The following is a 16853-nucleotide window of genomic DNA, read 5'->3' on the forward strand; positions in this document are numbered from 1 at the left end:
TGACAGTCTCACCTTCAGCATTGTGTCTAGCGACCATCTGAAACGGGGGCTCAGAAATGGCCCAAAGAGTTTCCAGCTAGCTCAGCTTGGGGGTGGGGGAGAAGGGGGAATCCCTGAAAGGCTGTGTAGGAAAGGACTCAAACTCCCTGAGTCAGTTCCTCTGTGAGCAGGGAAGCAGGTTCTTCCTGTTATGTGATCTTTGTATCCAGAGAACAGACCCCATGCTACCACAACACCAAACAGCTATACAGCACACAGGGCTGAGCAGGCAGGGGGGCAGAAGCCCAGGCATAATTAGCCCGGCACTGTAGAGTGGTGGTAAACACTGCAGCTGGACTTGTATCACCATCAAAACCTCAGTCTGGGCCTCTGGGAACTGCCAGAATGTGCCTGGCACACCATGTGGGATCTCCAGCCTACTGGTGTCAATCAAGGATCTCCTGCTAGGCCTCACTGCCTGCCAAACCCCTTAAATTTGCTCCCACATAATTTAGGTCATTTCCATCTGCAATGGCAGGAAATATCCTTTTTATGTTCCCAGGGCTGGACTTGGGGCTTCCTCTGGAGCCTTGACCTACCTCAAGGCTCAGGACCCAGCCCACAGCCTTCACAGCCTTTCCATTGTCACCTCTGGCTTGCCTGGTCTCAAGGCCTTGGTCCCTTGCATGGAGAACAGATGCTTACTGTCCACTGCAGCATTTCCTGACAGTGCTATGCAGGTTTGGGCTTAAACAGGAGACCCCAGGCCTCTGGGAGCACCTTGCAGCCATAACCTGGCACTCCGGAACAACACTGTTAACTGTGGCACCAGGGCTTGGGGGCTGCTTGCCCTCAGAGGCGAGAAAGTTTCTAGCTGTGCACAAAATCACCAGCGTGACCAGTGCTGCAGCATAGAAGGATCTGCCCAGACCTGCTGGAACTAGGCTGGAGAGGTGCGACAGCCCTGCTCATTGCAGGGGGGAGAAGTGACTCAGACCAGGGTGGAGCATCCTCCTCCTTAACTATTTCACTGCTGATAAACCCATGCCAGAGGGGAGGGAGGGTCAGACTAGAAAAAACACAGGCCATGACATTCTGCACTGATGTGTCAAGTGCTGGTACTAGTATACGCTGGCTGCTGCCACCCCCTCACATCTGACCCATGGAACTATGGAAGAAGGGGTGTGAGCTGGTTCCACAGACCTGCTGGGGCTTCTGGACCTCTTTCCCCACTCACTGGGCCCCCTCACGAGCAGCAGGGCCTAGTAGTCTGCGGGTAGGTGTGGGAGCAGGCGGCCCTTCCCGGGGCCCAGAGATTGCAGGGCCAGAGATACTGCAGCATCCCAGCAAGGACTCAGAGCAGGGCAGGGTGGGGGTTTACTGGTTTCCTTTTTGGCTGAAGAGCATTACCTCTGCCCTGGGTGATTTTGCGTCAGGCTTGCATCAATGCGGTTTACAACACTGCTTAATCCTTCCTTCCTGCTAGGAAGGCTGTGGATCTAGGACAGTCAGGTTAGTCTGCACTGAGCTGCTGGCTTGCTACTACTGGTCCTGAGCAGCCCATGGTCACCCACGCAGACACAGTAAAACTGTGCTGTGAACAGCTGACTGCAGTCACTGAAGGCCTAGATACCTGCCAGCTTAAGCCTACAGCTCCTCTTCATGCAATTCAGAGCAGAGCAGATCTGCCCCTGAAGCCACAGGTCCCATCTACCCTGGAGTCTCTAGTGTGCAAACGGCAGCTCTGTTCACCTCTGGCTCTTGCTACCAGTTTCCTTACCTAGTAGGAAACACACTGCTAAGAGCAGACAAACCCAAGTCTGCTGATTTATAATTCAGCTACAATCCAGCCAGGTTTCATTTCAAGTGCGGGTGGGATTAAAGCCACAGCACCACCTTGTGCAAAGCCCAACAACTCAGCCCTGAGGAAACTCCTCTCTCACATGCCCTCAGGAAGCCAGGGTGCACAGCCCTGCAGGCTGGAGTGAAGCCCTGTGCAAGTAAGCTGAAAGCACTGCAGCAGTGAGGAGTCTGGGAGCTGCAGCTCTCCTGGCCACACGATTTCCTTTCTGCTCACTGCTTGCCAGGCACTAAGCACAGCTTCTTCCCACTTCCCCCTTTGTGGGTGAATTTCAGCAGCATGGGGGTTTGTACTGGGCTCACTGCCTGATCTCACAGCAAGGGTCAGAGGTAGGTATAACCAGCATGAGGCTGTTAATGCAAGCTCTGGCTTCACATTAGAGCGCATGGACACGGGCGTGTAAGCTACACTGCAGGGACCACAGCTCTGTGCTGGGCACCCCTGTGGGGGCACCACACACAAGGACTGCTTTCTCTCTCCAGCGCAAAGAAAAGCAACGTGCCTCTTCGTTCCAGCACAGTCAAAGGTTATCTGAGAGACGCTTGGTTATAAGAGAAGCATGGGAATGCAGAACTTGCTTTGTGAACAGAACACACTTTATTAAGTTTAGTACCAACAACGCTTTCAGAAGGCAAATAAAAATTCAAGTGCGGCGTTTATGGCCATTAAGGAGGGAGCATCTAGGCTGCAGCCTCCTTGTACATGCCAACAGTCAACCAAACAAAACTACGGGCTGAAGTTATCTGGCTTCTTGTGCCTCAGAACTCAGCTGTGTGCAGTGCCTCTGACAGCTTCTCACAACACAGTCATTTTCCACTTGGGAAGACTGTAATTTTACTTGTAACCATGATTACACACAGACTTGTGAACAACAGGACTTAAACTAAGCCCACGTGGGACAGGGGTAATGCTCTCTTCCCCAAAGGAGAGCCTGGAACTGACCCCTAGCCTGTTTGGGCTAAGACCCCCAACAGAACTTCACCATTTCCCACCCTTCTCCCATGACTGCAACACAGCAGCTGGCCGAATTTTGTGCAGGTCCAAGTTAAGGGAACAGAAATGGGATCACCTTAAGGTCAGGTGAATGCATCTCCCTAAATCCCATGTCAAGGGAAGTATGAGACCTAATTAGCCTCACCATCAAGCCAGAGTGGGCAATACTTTTAATCATGATCCACCTTAACAGAAAAATAACAGCCACCAAATGATCTTTTTGGTGTCTGCTTGCCTTTATTGGGGAAAGTGCCGACGCAAATAGCAATTAAGGAGAAACAGGTTCCCTGACGTACATTAACCCTGTCAAAGGGCCTGGAATTCGCACCCTTCAGGTCCTATGGCTGTGGCCTGGCTAGATGATAATGCCTGACTGTTCCTGAGCTGGAGGCTCTTGGCAGCCAAGGAATGAGAAATAACACCCCAAAAATTAGCACAGATTCCAAAGAACAGGGCACAGGAAGCCTTGCCCTTTGCAATTCACAGAATTCCTGCTGTCCCAGTAGGAAGGATTTACAGCTGGCATTGCCATGCTGTCAGCAGGAGGGCAGAAGTACCACTCAATGGCCAGTGGAAGCAGCTTGCCACAGGCTTGGTACACTAGGAGTTTCCTGACACAGCTTCCTCCATGATCACACAGAGGCCTAAAAGCTCTTCATTTTCATTATTTCTTTGAAGTAACTTCTTAACCCTCCAAGACAAACTCCCCCCAAGCCATCTTGGAGGGATGTTGGCTAGCAGCTAGAAATTCAAACCAGCAGCAAGATAATGATCTGGGACTTATACCCCCATCTCATTTTGCTTTTACTCAGGAGATTCTTTACCTCATCCCACAGAAACCCTGATACCAAGGTCTGTCCTGGGCAGCTCGTGTCCCCTACTGCTCCTATGAAAACGGGTAGGGACTATTCCCACCCCCTCTGCCCTGAAATGACATCAGGTTTGCATGGAAGGTGCAATGAGTACAGAACATGTTCCTGTGATCAAATGTGCTAGTCTGAGTACCCATCTGGAGCCCTTGGACGATGCACAGGGTCACAGCCGGTTACTTAGAATCTACCCCCAAAACTGAGGCCAATAACAACAAGATAAACATGTTCATAAATGAGGTATCTAGAGACTGCTGCTCAATGCCCCCTTACCCTTCTAAAGGAAACGAAACATTCAAAAGCCACCCTGTCAGCAGACTGCAAAAGGCAGACATGACGACAGGACTCTGTATGCCATGTGACATAGCTAAACAGCTGGTGCTAACGGGCCGGCCATTTCTTAGGGCCCTTCTCCCCTCCTGAAGTATTTTTCCACCAGCTGGTAAAAACTCTGTGCGGAATATTGCTTGAGCGTATTTAATGGCACGAGCGAATACTCTTCTGCAAGGCTGTGTGTAACTTGTTTGCTGGACACAGGTGACAAGCTGGGCAGGCTGCTACTGTCACCAGCTGCCTCTAGGGGAAGAAATTCCTCTCCCTTTGAGGAGGATGAACTCTGCTCGCAAGAGGGAGTATCTGCCTTCTGAGCAGGTACAAACTGTAAAGGGGCGTAGTATACCCGCCTACGTGGGCATGGGGTATCACAGCACAAAGGAGCATCAGGCTCCTTGTTCAACCAAATCCCCTCAGTCTCAGTGTTCTTGGATAAAGGACTCCCATGTGACTCTACTAAGCCTGATTTCCCTTCTTTGACACGGGTGCCCAGTCGTCTTACCAGCTGTTCTTTGGCAGGTGCTGATGTAGGAGACTGTGCTGAGAGAAGCTGTCCCTGGACACCGTCACTGCTGCAAGTCTCTTCCATTTCCTTTCTTTCCGTGCAGCACCAAGGGTAGCAAATGCAATCTCCCAGACAACCTGCAGCAGACCTCCCAATTGGCTCAGAATTTCGCTGGTAAACTTCCATATCCCCAGAAGTCTTCCACTTATGATTCTGCACAGCTCCTGAGCTCTTAGATGTGTCAGGGCATTCCTTTAGGGACTTGAAGATGACCCCTCGCGGCCCAGGTTGCCGTGTAGGTACGGTCATTTTCAGCAGCTGCCTAAATCTTTCCTCTCTCCTGCTATTTGTCAGTGGCGTGACATCCTGCCAAAGCTCTGGGACGCTAGGGACAGGAAACACCTTGCAGTTAGGGTTCAGGTACTTCTCCAAGTAAGCTTGACAGGCATGGCTCTTGACTATCGGGATAATCGAGCAGGGTTTCAGCCACTGGACAAATTCACACAGCTCTGAGAAGGATGAGTGGTCAGAATAGGGAATAATGTGCATATTGGGATGGGTTTTCTTCAGCGGGCGCCCAGTGGGGAGAATGGCAATCGTGGGGCGCTGCTGGTTCCAGTAGCACAGAGTCTTCCAGTGGATTTCCGAGGGCTCCACCACATGGATCCAGCCAGAATCTTCCCAAGTGGTGAATGGATGGTGTTTATCCAACAGCTCCAACACAGTCAGCCTCTCGGGGCTCACCACGATCCATGTGTTAAACTTCAGGGACAACTCAGTTAGGAGTGATTCCTTCCCCAGAGTGTAGATACCTGGCAGAGAACAAACAGAACAGCTTAGCAACTTTCAGAGACTTAGAAGTATTTTGGCAAGGCAAAGACAGTGCCTGGGGAAGGTGACTGGGGCAGGGACAAAATAGCTGTAAGACTCCAGAGAAAGGTGCCTACCCACAAGGGGAAATTAGACAGAGACAGCGCACAAGACAACACAGGCAATGTCCTGAAGAACTGAAGTGTACTTTGTGTGAAGAGGAAGAAAAACAATTGCTCTCTGCCCCTCCAAAAACCTCAAGATTATGCCACGGCCCCACACCTGCAGCACTTCAGACACCAGAAGCGAAGCAGACTCAAATCTGCACTCTGATTAGCAGAAATACACATGGTTTGCATCATCCAGGCCAATGAATGCACAAGCCAGACACAGCGAAGGGCGCAACCCGGCTACCCCTCACACAATATCATCTGGTCCTGGTCAGGCATTCGCCACAACTCTAACTGAGGCACTGGCTGCAGCTCACACCCTGCCATATGCCAAGCTACCAAAAAGTCTGGCTCACCAATCTTGACTTGGTACTTAGGGTGGGCCTTGATCAGCTCTTTTATCTGCTCGGTGGCCTGCTCCCTGGAAGGTAGGACCAGCGCTGGGTCACAGTTTGTGTTGTCCAAGTAAAGAACATCAATTTGTTTTTGGTTCATTAGGACTGGTTCCTTCAGCATAGCCGGAGTGTAGCGAAAATCACCTGGCAAGAAGCAAAGCAGCACTAGTTTGCAGGGCAGAAACACAAGATCTGGGGACGCCAGGAGCAACAGGGGCCCACCTAGCGGTTACTGCTCCACATTGCAGGTTCCGAAACTCAGAAGAGGTCCCCCAGCTTCCAGGCCCGGAAGCAGAAGTCCAATTGCTTGGGTGCTTTTTTCTGGGACATCACCAAAGCGATGTGGGTTGAACTCCTGGTGAGCGACTCACATTTCTACAAGGGACAGTGGTGTCAGGCCTAGCAGCCACTGGCAAAAGTGCAGGCCTGGAGCGTGCAGCAAAGGCAGGAAGTGTCTTGTGGGGGGGGGCGGGGAACGGGACTTGTGGCCGCCAGGTGTAATAAAAGCTGACTGTGCAGCCAGGTTTACAAAGAGGCTGGACACCTTGGAGGAAAGGGGCCTCAGCGGCCATTGAGCAGGTGACCGAGCGGCGCAGCCTCCTCAGACTACATCTGGCCTTTCACAACACGCTGCGTAAAAAGGAGCTTCCTGGGATTGGCTTTAAATGGATGACCGGCTAGGCTTGTTTCATGCGGCAGCCCCTCCTCCTGGGGAGAGAGTCGATGACCAACCCCTGTGGACTTTCTCTTTGCCATTTTCTGCATCATAAACCTTTCTCCTGCCCTCCTCCCTACACTGAGCCTTGACCATCTCCTCATGTGGAAGGCCCCCGGCCGCTCCTCTGCTCGCTGCCCCCGCCCCGCCCCAGTCCTTCCACCTTCCCTGAGAGGTGCAGGGACATGGGGGACGTGTGAAGGGGTGTGGCTATAGTCCCTGCCGTCTCCCAGGCCCTCGGCGGTGGGTGTGAGGGAGACGCTGGGGCACGACCGGGCGGCCCCGAGACCCCAACAGTACCTGTGTAGAGCACGACCCCGAAGTCCCCCTCGAAGAGGAACATGACAGAGCCAGGGCAGTGGTGGGCGTCGATGGGCGTCACCGTCATGGTGCGCCGGCCCCGCTCATCCAGTGCCACGGCATGGCTCTGCCCCACCTCCAGCGGCCGGATCCAGCACGCGTCCACCTGGGGGGAAGGAGGGAGAGAAGGAAGGCAGGGGCGGTGAGGGCCGGGCTGGGCGGGGCCGGAGGGGTGGGGGACGGGCTGGGCGGTACCTGCAGGCGAAGGCGCAGCAGGCGGCCGGTGAGGGGGGAGCAGTGCAACGGGCGGCGCCAATTGCGGGTCAGCCCGGCTGTGTGGTCCGCGTGCAGGTGCGTGAGGAAGAAGGCGCGGGCGCCGCGCGTCCTGCGGCGGCCCCATAGGTCCACGGCCACGGGCGGCGCGTACAGCAGCGTCCCACTCATGGCCGTCGAGCCGCCCCGCGTGCCTGGCCGCGTCCCACTTCCGCTTCCGCTTCCCGCCAAGGCCACGCGGCGCATGCGCAGGCCACCGAGAGGGGCGGCGCGGGGCGGCGCAGCACCGGGTGCAGTGCGCCTGCGCGGGAGGGGACGCGCCTGCGCAGTGCAGCGCGTGAGCGGGAGAGGCAGCGCCAGCTCGTTCACTCTGGAGCGGAACGACGGCGCGATGCCGTACCTGGGCTCGGACGAGGCGGTGCGCGAGCTGAAGCGGGCGCTGGCCAACCCGCACGTGCAGGCGGATCGGCTGCGCTACCGCGGCGCCGTGCTGCGCGCCGTGCGGTGAGGCGAGGCGGGGCCGGGGCCGGGGCCGGGGCGGGGCGGTGCTGGGGCGCTGCGGGCTGACCCCCCGTGTCCCGCAGGCTGATGTCGCGCGGCGCGGATGTGTCGCCGCTGTTCCCGGAGCTGCTGCGCGCCCGCGCGGCCGCCGACCCGGCGCAGAAGCGTCTGGCGCAGCTGTACGTGGGCGCCCACGCGCAGGGGCAGCCCGAGCTCGCGCTGCTGGCCGTCAACACGCTGCGCACCGACTGCGCGCACCCCAGCCCCCTGCTGCGCGGCCTGGCGCTGCGCGGACTCTGCGGACTCAGGTGCGCGGGGCGTGTTCACGCGCGTGTGTGCTCACGCCTCCCCACGGCCGTGTGCACGTGTGCGTGTGGGTGCTTGTCCTTGTGCGTGCCCCCCGGGGGTGTGCGTGTTCATGTGTCCTTGAGTGTGCGTCGGTATGTATGTCCTCATGCATGCCCCCAGGTGCGCGCGTGCGTGTGTTCATATGTGTCCTTGAGTGTGCGTGGATGTGTGCCCCCAGGTGTGTGCCATGTTCACACGTGTCCTTGAGTGTGCATGGGTGTGTGCATGTGCTCCTGCCTGCCCTGGGCGTACGCATGTTCACGCATGTCCCCGAGCGCACGTGTGCGTGCCTACGTGTGCTCCAGGTAACGCAGCACCTGTGTGCAGGGGTGGGCGCGCTCTGCGCACGTGGCTGCTCAAGACGGAGGGAGCGCGCGCGGGGCTGGGCGATGAGGCGCCAGCTGCAGACGGGTGCCGTGAGCTGCAGGGGCATCCTCCGCCGGGCGCCCCGAGAGCAGCCCCGGCCCTGCCGCGCCAGCAGGCTCACGTGCCGCAGCGCCCCGGAGCGGCTTGCCGGATCCAGGGTGTTGTGCGTTGGTCCCCAGGGTGCCCGGCATACAGGAGTACATCCGGCAGCCCCTTCTGAACGGCCTGCGGGACAAAGCGTCCTACGTGCGCAGGGTAGCGGTTCTCGGCTGTGCGAAGATGCAGAGCCTCCAAGGGGACTCTGAAGTGGGTAAGCCTGGAGGGTTTCCCTGTTTGCTTGTTTCAGCTCCCCGTTTGTTTGCATGTTTTTTCTTGGCTGTGTTGTCTTTTTCTGACAAAGACCCCAACAGCTTAAAATTGCATAACAAAATAACCTAAAACTGGGAGAGTCACAAGAGAGCAAAACTCCTTGAAAGGGAGCTAGACTGTTGAGCTAAAACAGTTCCTGGACAACACCACAGTCCAGCTTTGTTTGGTAAACACCCGCGCAAGTAGGAAGCTCTTACCGCACTTATGAAGCTCTCAGACTCGCTCGAGTGCTCGTGGTGATACGTGATCATTGCATGCGCTGGGCAGGGAGAGTGGCACTTAGTCCATTAGGAATGTGCAGCCTGTTCACGTACCTTGGACAAGGAGTCGGGGCCTCCCATCTGGCCTGTGTTTTGACCTTAGATCCCAGGAGGGACAGGCAAGCTCTCTGTGAACCAAAGGCAAATTCTTAAAGGGTTTTTCTTCTCAGGCCTTTCCTGCAGCTGAGGTTGGCAGAGCAAGTTTCCTTGAAGGAACGGTCCTTTCATGTTTTTTTTCTTTACTAGCCTGGAGCTCTTCTCCTCTGCCTTCCTCTGTGTTATGTCTGACCTGCTGCCTCTGGCACCTGATGAGCTCTGTGATCTGCCTCTGTGGTGGTGGGCTCGATAGGCCGAGGCTGTGTCATATATAGATGCTAGTAGAAAGCCGGATGGGGTTGCAGATGTTGTTATTCTCCGTTCCCGAGCCCTTTGTTATGGCCCTTCTGTCTGAGGACTGTGGCTAATCACCCAAATGGACCCAGTGGTTGGGTCTGCACTGTCCTCACTGTGGCTTCCTTGCAGATGGTGCGCTGGTGAACGAACTGTACAGTTTGCTTCGTGACCCAGATCCCATCGTAGTGGTGAACTGCCTGCGGGCCCTGGAGGAGATTCTGAGGCAGGAGGGAGGAGTCGTCATCAACAAGCCCATCGCCCATCACCTCCTCAACAGGTTTGTTCTCCCTCAGACTTGTGCAGAGCTGGGAGCCTCACCCTAGTGGGATCTTCTTGCGTTTGCTTCATGAGAGAACAGGTGCACCCTGTTCCTGTCAGCTCGGGGAGGTTCGGTGTGGGAGATAGCTGGGAGCAGCGGCACATGGGTGCACATTCTAGAAGGGACCAGGGTAAGCTGAAGCTAAGGTCACACATGAAATCTGAAACCATGGCCTGCCGTGCTAGTGACACAGGGAACCTTTGGCTCGCAAAGTCCAGGAAAAATTTGTGACCAACTGTTGGTCATTATAAGTCGTACTAGAGAGCAGCATTTTTTTATAGGAAGCTTCTGTTTTCCTTGACAGCACACAGGCTGCATCTCTGAGACGTCCTGCATTCTAACCCGTCTGTCTCATTTACATCTCCATGCACGTAAGGTGGTGCAGGTCATATCCACTGCCTGAAGGAATTTGCTTATCCTCACACAGGACTTCAGGCCTGGAGTCCTAGTTGCAAAACTAGCAGTGGAAAGAGAGAGTGGCATCTCTTCCCTGTTGTGCTGCTCTGGGACCCCATCGAGGTTTCTTTCTGGCACATTGCTGGGGGGAAGGAACAAATAAACAGGGAGGGAGGGAGTTCATCTGCGACCTGTGTAAGTTAGTTAGCTCCTTTTGAGAGACAAACTTAGTATCTTCTGCAGTTCTGGCACCTGAACTGGAACTGAAACCGTCCCAGAAGCAGTGGTTGCAGCCCCTCTGCTGTCCTGGGGTGACCCTCATGTCATTGCATGACTTCACATGATTCTGTGCTGCCCTCATCTGCCACAGGCTGCTTACTGTGCTCTTTCCTTGGCAGAATGGCTGACCTAGACCAGTGGGGGCAGAGTGAGGTGCTGGCCTTTCTTCTGCGCTACAGGCCCCGGAGCGATGAGGAGCTCTTCAACATCCTCAACTTGCTGGATGGGTATCTCAAGAGCAGCAGTCCCAGCGTTGTGATGGCAGCCACCAAGCTCTTCCTGGTGCTGGCCAGCGAGTACCCACACGTGCAGACGGACGTGTTGGTGAGGGTGAAGGGGCCACTGTTGGCTGCCTGCACTTCGGAGAGCCGGGAGCTCTGCTTCACTGCCCTGTGTCACGTGCGGCAGATTCTCGGAAGCCTCCCTGGCCACTTCAGCACCCATTACAAGAAGTTCTTCTGTTCCTACTCGGAGCCCCACTATATCAAGTGCCAGAAGATGGAGGTGTTGTGTGAACTGGTGAACGATGAGAACGTGCAGCAGGTGCTGGAGGAGCTGAAGGGCTACTGCACCGATGTGTCTGTTGAACTTGCCCAAGGGGCCATCTTTGCCATAGGTGAGAGTCCTCTTTTGTCTCTGGAGCAGCTGAGACCTCGCTCAAGTCTCTCAGAAAGATGGGTCGCCTTTAGCTCAGGTGAGCCTGGGCCAGCACCAAATGAGTGCTCTGTGCTGGAGCTCTGTCCAAGCACTGAACCCAGAATGAGCCAGATCTCCCAGAAACGTGGGCATGGTCCTCAGCACATGCTGTGTGGAGCCTTTCTGAACGGGGGGGCGCCCCTGGAACGCCTGCGTGCCTTTCCCCACCCTGGGAAGCTGGGCAGGGCTTGGGGACCTTGGAAGGTGTGTGGTCGATGGACTGTATTAGCAACCCCAAAGTACTTGATTCCCAGTCAGTTGGCATGGTGGCCTTGTGGGCTTCTCTTTTACTGTCTGGTTCTTCTGGATGGTGCTGTGGGGACAGAGGTGAGGGTGGGTTGCAGGGACCCTGTTTTTGCATTTGAAGGTTTTAAGGTAAAATGCCTTCAGGACAACAAAGGGGAAGCTTCCCTTTTCCATCCCTGTCTTTTCTCTCAGCTGTTCTGAACAGACATGCAGGGTTCTCCCAGAGAGTTTTTTTAGCCCAAGTGAGGACTAGAGCCTGCTGACTAATGTCAGGCACAAGTACATTCAGAACCAAAAGTGTTTTGCTTGAGAGGAAGCTTGTAACCTGAGCACTGGGGGCTGTGTCTCTGACCAGAGCTTGGCTTGTTCCCTGTGGCGCTTTTCCAGGCAGCATTGCCAGGACGTACACGGGACAGTGCGTGGGGATTCTGACGGAGCTGCTGGGCCTCAAGCAGGAGCACATCGCTTCAGGTAACCCCTGGCTGCTGGTTGTGTCGAGGGGATTGCCAGCCCCCCCCACCTTCAGGAAATGGCTCCGCCTCTAGGCTGGGCTTTGGGAAAGCCCCGTCCTGCTGGCCACAGCTTGCTGAGGTTTCACACAGAATAGGTGTCCCTAGAGATTTCCTTGTTCAAAGGGTGGGGGCAGGGATGGCTTCATAACTTCTCCCTCCTTAGATAGGTGCCTTGAGAGTCGCGGGGACAGGTCGTGGCTGCTCCCATGGTGTGATGTGGACTAAGCCTTTGGGCCATCCCCTGCTGACTCAGACGGAAAGCAGATGCAAAGAGGCATATTAGAAAGGTTAGAAGGTTTTGTCAACATGCCGGCCCGTGTTTCATCATTGGTGCCAAGATGAACACGGGCCGGCAGTGTGGGGACGCGGTCAGGAAGGCCATCCGCACCTTGTCGTGCATCCACAGATGCATCTCGAGCAGGTCCAGGGAGGTGATCCCCCCCCTCTATGCGGCACTGGTCAGGCCGCAGCTGGAGGACTGCGTCCAGTTCTGGGCGCCGCACTTCAGGAGGGATGTGGACAACATGGAGAGGGTCCAGAGGAGGCCGCTCGCATGATCAGAGGGCAGCAGGGCAGGCCCTACGAGGAGAGACTGTGGGACCCGAACCTGTTCAGCCTCCAGAAGAGCAGGCTGAGGGGGGATCTAATGGCCTGTTACAAACTAGTCAGGGGGACCAGTAGGCACTGGGGGAGTCCCTGTTCCCCCGAGCACTGCCAGGGGTGACCAGGAATAATGGTCACAAGCTGGCAGAGGGTAGGTTTAGGCTGGACACCAGGAGGTGCGACTTCATGGTCAGGGCGGCTAGGATCTGGAACCAACTTCCAAGCAAAGTGGGTGCCGCCTCCTACCCTAGGGTCTTTAAGACGAGGCTAGACAATCACCTTGCTGGGGTCATTTGACCCCAGTAGCGTTTCCTGCCACGGCAGGGGGTCAAACTTGATGATCTGCTCAGGTCCCTTCCAACCCTACTAACTATGAAACTATGACCTTGACATACTCTCATTGGCCCTTCTGGTCTCAGCTCTTAGAGATAGTATAAGCTCCCTGAGCCCGACCGTACTTCATCAGATGCCTCAGCAAATGCGAGCACTGCAGCCCTGTGTATTCTGGGTCTTGACATGGCACAGCCTGTGCCACCAGGCTTTAAAGAAAAGTGCTCCACATCCCCAGAGGGAGCGGTGTGGTGGCTTTCTCCACCCCAGCCTGGCTGGTGTTGAGGCTGCCCAGCCTCCCAGGGGGTTGGTTTCTTGCTGATGCTTAAGCTGCGGGGAGATGCTGAGCATGCTGTTCCATTGCAGCTGTGGTGCAGGCTTTCCGGGACCTGGTGTGGCTGTGTCCCCAGTGCACAGAGGCTGTATGCCAAGCTCTGCCCAGTTGTGAGGAGATCATTCAGGACAGCGAGGTAGGCTGGCTCTCACACAGTCCGGATCGGCCCATGGGCTGGGTAGAAATTGGGGGCCTAGCTGATCCCTCAGTACTTTTGCCACTGGTTGGTTTGAGGACGGTTAGAGTGTACTGCGTGCACTGGCCATTACGCAGTGATAAACAGAGCCTGTGTGTGCCTGGCTGGGCTGGGTGCAGAACTGTTTGAGGGAGTGAGCAGTGTAGGGAGGTGCTGTTTGGCATGGGACCAGGCAGTGCAACTGGGGGATGGGCTGGGCTTCAGCTGACTCAGGAAGGACCCTGCCAGACTGTGGGCAGCTGCTGCCAGGCCATTCATCGGGCATTAGGTTGCCAGCTCTGCAAGGCGGTTCCCATCCCCCCCGATACCTGTGTGGGGTGGCTCAACCCTGAGTGCTCTGTGGCGGTGCTTGGCTTTGCAGGGCAAGCAGGCACTGGTCTGGCTGCTGGGGGTGCACGGGGAGAAGGTTCCCAATGCTCCCTACGTGCTGGAGGACTTTGTGGAGAATGTGAAATCAGAGACGTTTCCAGCGGTGAAGATGGAGCTGCTGACGTCGCTGGTGCGGCTCTTCCTGTCCCGACCTGCTGAGTGCCAGGACATGCTGGGGAGGCTGCTCTACTACTGTATAGGTGGGCACATCTTGCAACAGCTCTCCCATATGCTGCCTGCCTGGAGAGGTCCTGGGGAGAACCTGCGTGGGTATAGCAGCAACAGTAAGAATTGGGTGGCAGTGACCCCCACCCAAAGAGCTGGACCGGGATTAAAACGAGGGCTGGCTGTCTCCTGGTAGATTATCAAGTGTAGAAGTTTCCCTTCTGCCTCTTCTCCTCTTATTCATCACCTTTCTATGCCTGTTGCTGTCAGCCCCCATGAGTGGGTGACCCTGTCTGCAGATGGCAACTGAGGGGGGTTCATCAAAGGGCAGTGACATGTTTCCTCTGATAGTGACGCAGTTGGCTCATCTGTCGAGGCCCAGAGCATTTTCTGTGAGCCTTGGTGCCCCCTGCGATCGTGTCTTTCTTGTCCCTAGAGGAGGAGACAGACATGGCCGTGCGGGACCGTGGCCTGTTCTACTATCGTCTCTTACAAGCTGGGGTGGAAGAGGTGAAACGGGTGGTGTGCAGCCCCAAGTCTGATCCCTCCCTGGGGCTGCTGGAGGATCAGGCTGAGCGGTCTGTGAACACGTGGGCCTCGGACTTCAACACGCTGGCACCCATCTACGGCAAGGCACGTTGGGCAGTCATCACAGCTGATTGGGCAGCAGAGCCTCGCTGTGCCAGGTCTCCCTCTGCCGTCCCCTCGGCCTCTAGAGCAGTGACGGCAAGTTCGTCAGGTAAGCTGCCTTTTCGGTTGCATGTCTGCTGTGCTTTATCCCCGGGGAGATCCTAGGGCTCTGGCTGGGCACCAGGCTGTGGGGACACTGGAGGTGGTACGACTTTAGGGCTCTGTGTCTGGTGGGCCCCTTGGACACTCCTGGTCATGCTGGAAGCAGTGCTGCCTGTACCATTCCTCACCCATGCCTGTTTCATTTCAGAGCCACTGATTTCGGAGGGCAATAAGGAAGTGTTTGAGGTCCATCCCGACTCTGGCAGCCTCACCTTAATCCCCTACGCACACCTGTCTGCGGAGCAGTTTGAGAAGACCTGGCTGAGTCTGCATGTGAGCTGCAAGCAGGCCCTGCCCTGGCATGGAGCTGCTCACCCTGACACCCTACAGACCGCACTGCAGGTTGTCCACATCCAGACAATTGCTATGAGCAAGGTTGGTGCCCAGCCATGGAAAGCCTATCTCAGTGCCCAGGATGATGCTGGCTGTCTTTTCCTTGTGGAGCTGTTGCATGAGACGGAGAATTCGGAGATGCAAGTTCTGGTGAAGCAGAGCGAGGCAAGGGCAGAGGCACTACAGAGCTTCCTGGTGGTGCTGAGAACTGTGATGGGGACAGTGCTAGGGCTGAGGTCCTGACTGCAGTCAGCTCACCCAGCAGGCCTGCTTGGGGCCCACAAATGCTTCTGCTAAGCTGCCTGCCAGAGCCCTGGACCGCCCTGGTGCAGCTGCCGGTGGAAGCGGAATGCGCCCGGGCGCCAGCACACGATGGGAGCGCAGTTTGTCTTTTCAGGGGCTGCTTAGTCATAATGGATGAATAGGTCACGGGAAACCTCCAGCAGGGTTGCCAGCTGCCCTGAGCCTGGGGCCCATGGATCGTCAGCCTGGGACTCTGTGTGGAGGGCACAAGGGAGAGATGGAGATGGGAGGTTCAGAGGCGGGAAGAGGAAGGGGTGAGTGACCAGCTGAAAGCACTTCTGAGGGTTTGACGGAGCTCCTGTCTCATTAAGGGTTGCAGAGCTCAGCAAGGGCAGGCTGGCTTCTTGCTGGGAGCCTCGCCTGGCGCTTGAGTTGCACCTGAAGAGATCCAGCCTCTGTCTGACAGGACTTGGTCCTGCGGGGGGTTGGGAGCTCTGCTTTGCAGATCTGCCGAGGGCAGAGGAGCGCTCGTCTTTTTAGAACTGCCAGCCTCGCTTCCAGCTTCTGCCACATTTCCCACTGAAACGTGCTCCTGCAGAGCAGAAGTTGGCCTCTCCACAAATTCTCACCTCACCTCTTAGATACTCGGGCAGAGGGCATGAGGGCAGAACTCGAGAATTACGTATGGGCATGGACAGACGAACAGCTGAAGCCCTTGAAAATTAGTGCTGGCAGCTGTTTAGTGCCGTGTTTGTTCAGACTCTCCAGTCTGTTCTGCTCTTCAGTGGAAGCTAAATTGTAGCAGCACTAAACCTGGTTCGCTCTGGTTTAAAGTTACAGTGGTACAGCTGCTATGCCAGCGCAGCAGAGAGACATTGATTCAGCTGAGACCTGCTTCTGAGAGGTAGCCCTCCCTCCCTGTTGAGGTGGTTTAGAATTACGCTTGTCCACAACCCACATGAGGCTAGACGTGAATGAACGTGTCATATGCTGCATCTCTGCCCGACCAGATCAGTGGGCTCGATGACTGCAGCGCTAATACCAACCTCTGCTGTTGACGTGGGTAATTTTTTGCTAAGGGGATGTGGACTGCTTCAGCTGAACGTTACAGTCACCTGCTATGGTACGAGGACTGTTTGGTGCGCAGCTGCACTGGCTTGTACTCATCCTGTTTTCCCATGATGTCCAGTAAACAATCTCTTCAACAAGGCAATTGTCATCTGCCCAGTTAATGCTTCTGTCATTGGTCATTGTGTTGTTCCCCTGCTGCTTTTCTTTTATTCTGTGGAGGGCAGGATGTCAGGTCTGTGCATTTCTCATGGTCATGCATCACCTCTCACATCAAGGCTTGGGTGTATTCTTGCTTTTTGGTCTGTTTATTTTATTCTTTTTCTTCTGTGGATTCTTACTGGCTGGCTCTCCTGTTGCGCAGTTACTTCTCAGGTTCCTTGCAGGTGGGGTTTGATCTGTCTCTATCCTTGAGTGATTATGTCTTTGTTATAGTTTAAGAAAATTAGAATAAATTATTCATAGCTATCTCAGGGTCTGGCTTTCTCTTTCACTGCCTCCCTCATTCGTTTTTTACTCCCTGCTTGTTTAA

The 16853-nt window shown here is 55.5% G+C and overlaps 2 protein-coding genes across 3 annotated transcripts; one reads left to right on the top strand and one right to left on the bottom strand.

The window, feature by feature from the left end:
- Nucleotides 1-1685: 1685 nt before the first annotated feature.
- On the bottom strand, nt 1686-6287 carry DCLRE1B (DNA cross-link repair 1B). The gene is made up of 2 exons (XM_090025190.1): nt 5877-6287; nt 1686-5352 (listed from the first exon to the last, which is right to left on the bottom strand). The coding sequence occupies exons 1-2, from the start codon at nt 6034-6036 to the stop codon at nt 4103-4105; spliced, it is 1410 nt and encodes a 469-aa protein (XP_089881316.1). The 5' UTR covers nt 6037-6287; the 3' UTR covers nt 1686-4102.
- A 936-nt stretch (nt 6288-7223) lies between these two features.
- On the top strand, nt 7224-16789 carry AP4B1 (adaptor related protein complex 4 subunit beta 1). Of its 2 annotated transcripts, none has more exons than XM_090025188.1 (10): nt 7224-7707; nt 7788-8012; nt 8598-8728; nt 9570-9717; nt 10554-11050; nt 11764-11847; nt 13188-13291; nt 13713-13920; nt 14322-14624; nt 14826-16789. In XM_090025188.1, exons 1-10 carry the CDS (start codon nt 7373-7375, stop codon nt 15251-15253), a joined length of 2463 nt encoding a protein of 820 aa, XP_089881314.1. In that variant the 5' UTR covers nt 7224-7372; the 3' UTR covers nt 15254-16789. The 2 variants fall into 2 exon arrangements, with proteins under 2 accessions (XP_089881314.1, XP_089881315.1); XM_090025189.1 differs by having other exon boundaries at nt 7461-7712.
- Nucleotides 16790-16853: the final 64 nt, after the last annotated feature.

Source organism: Crocodylus siamensis, chromosome 13 (assembly GCF_052110815.1).
Source record: "Crocodylus siamensis isolate JL-2025a chromosome 13, ASM5211081v1, whole genome shotgun sequence".
In the NCBI taxonomy this organism is placed as follows: domain Eukaryota; kingdom Metazoa; phylum Chordata; order Crocodylia; family Crocodylidae; genus Crocodylus; species Crocodylus siamensis.

Coding starts and splice junctions, on each gene's coding strand:
- DCLRE1B (XM_090025190.1), bottom strand. CDS start 6,036: ATGCTGAAGGAACCAGTCCTAATGAACCAAAAACAAATTGATGTTCTT. Junction 5,353..5,876: donor TAAGTACCAAGTCAAGATTG/GTGAGCCAGACT, acceptor GTTCTCTGCCAG/GTATCTACACTCTGGGGAAG.
- AP4B1 (XM_090025188.1), top strand. CDS start 7,373: ATGGCCGTCGAGCCGCCCCGCGTGCCTGGCCGCGTCCCACTTCCGCTT. Junction 13,292..13,712: donor AGATCATTCAGGACAGCGAG/GTAGGCTGGCTC, acceptor TTGGCTTTGCAG/GGCAAGCAGGCACTGGTCTG. Junction 13,921..14,321: donor GCTGCTCTACTACTGTATAG/GTGGGCACATCT, acceptor TCTTGTCCCTAG/AGGAGGAGACAGACATGGCC.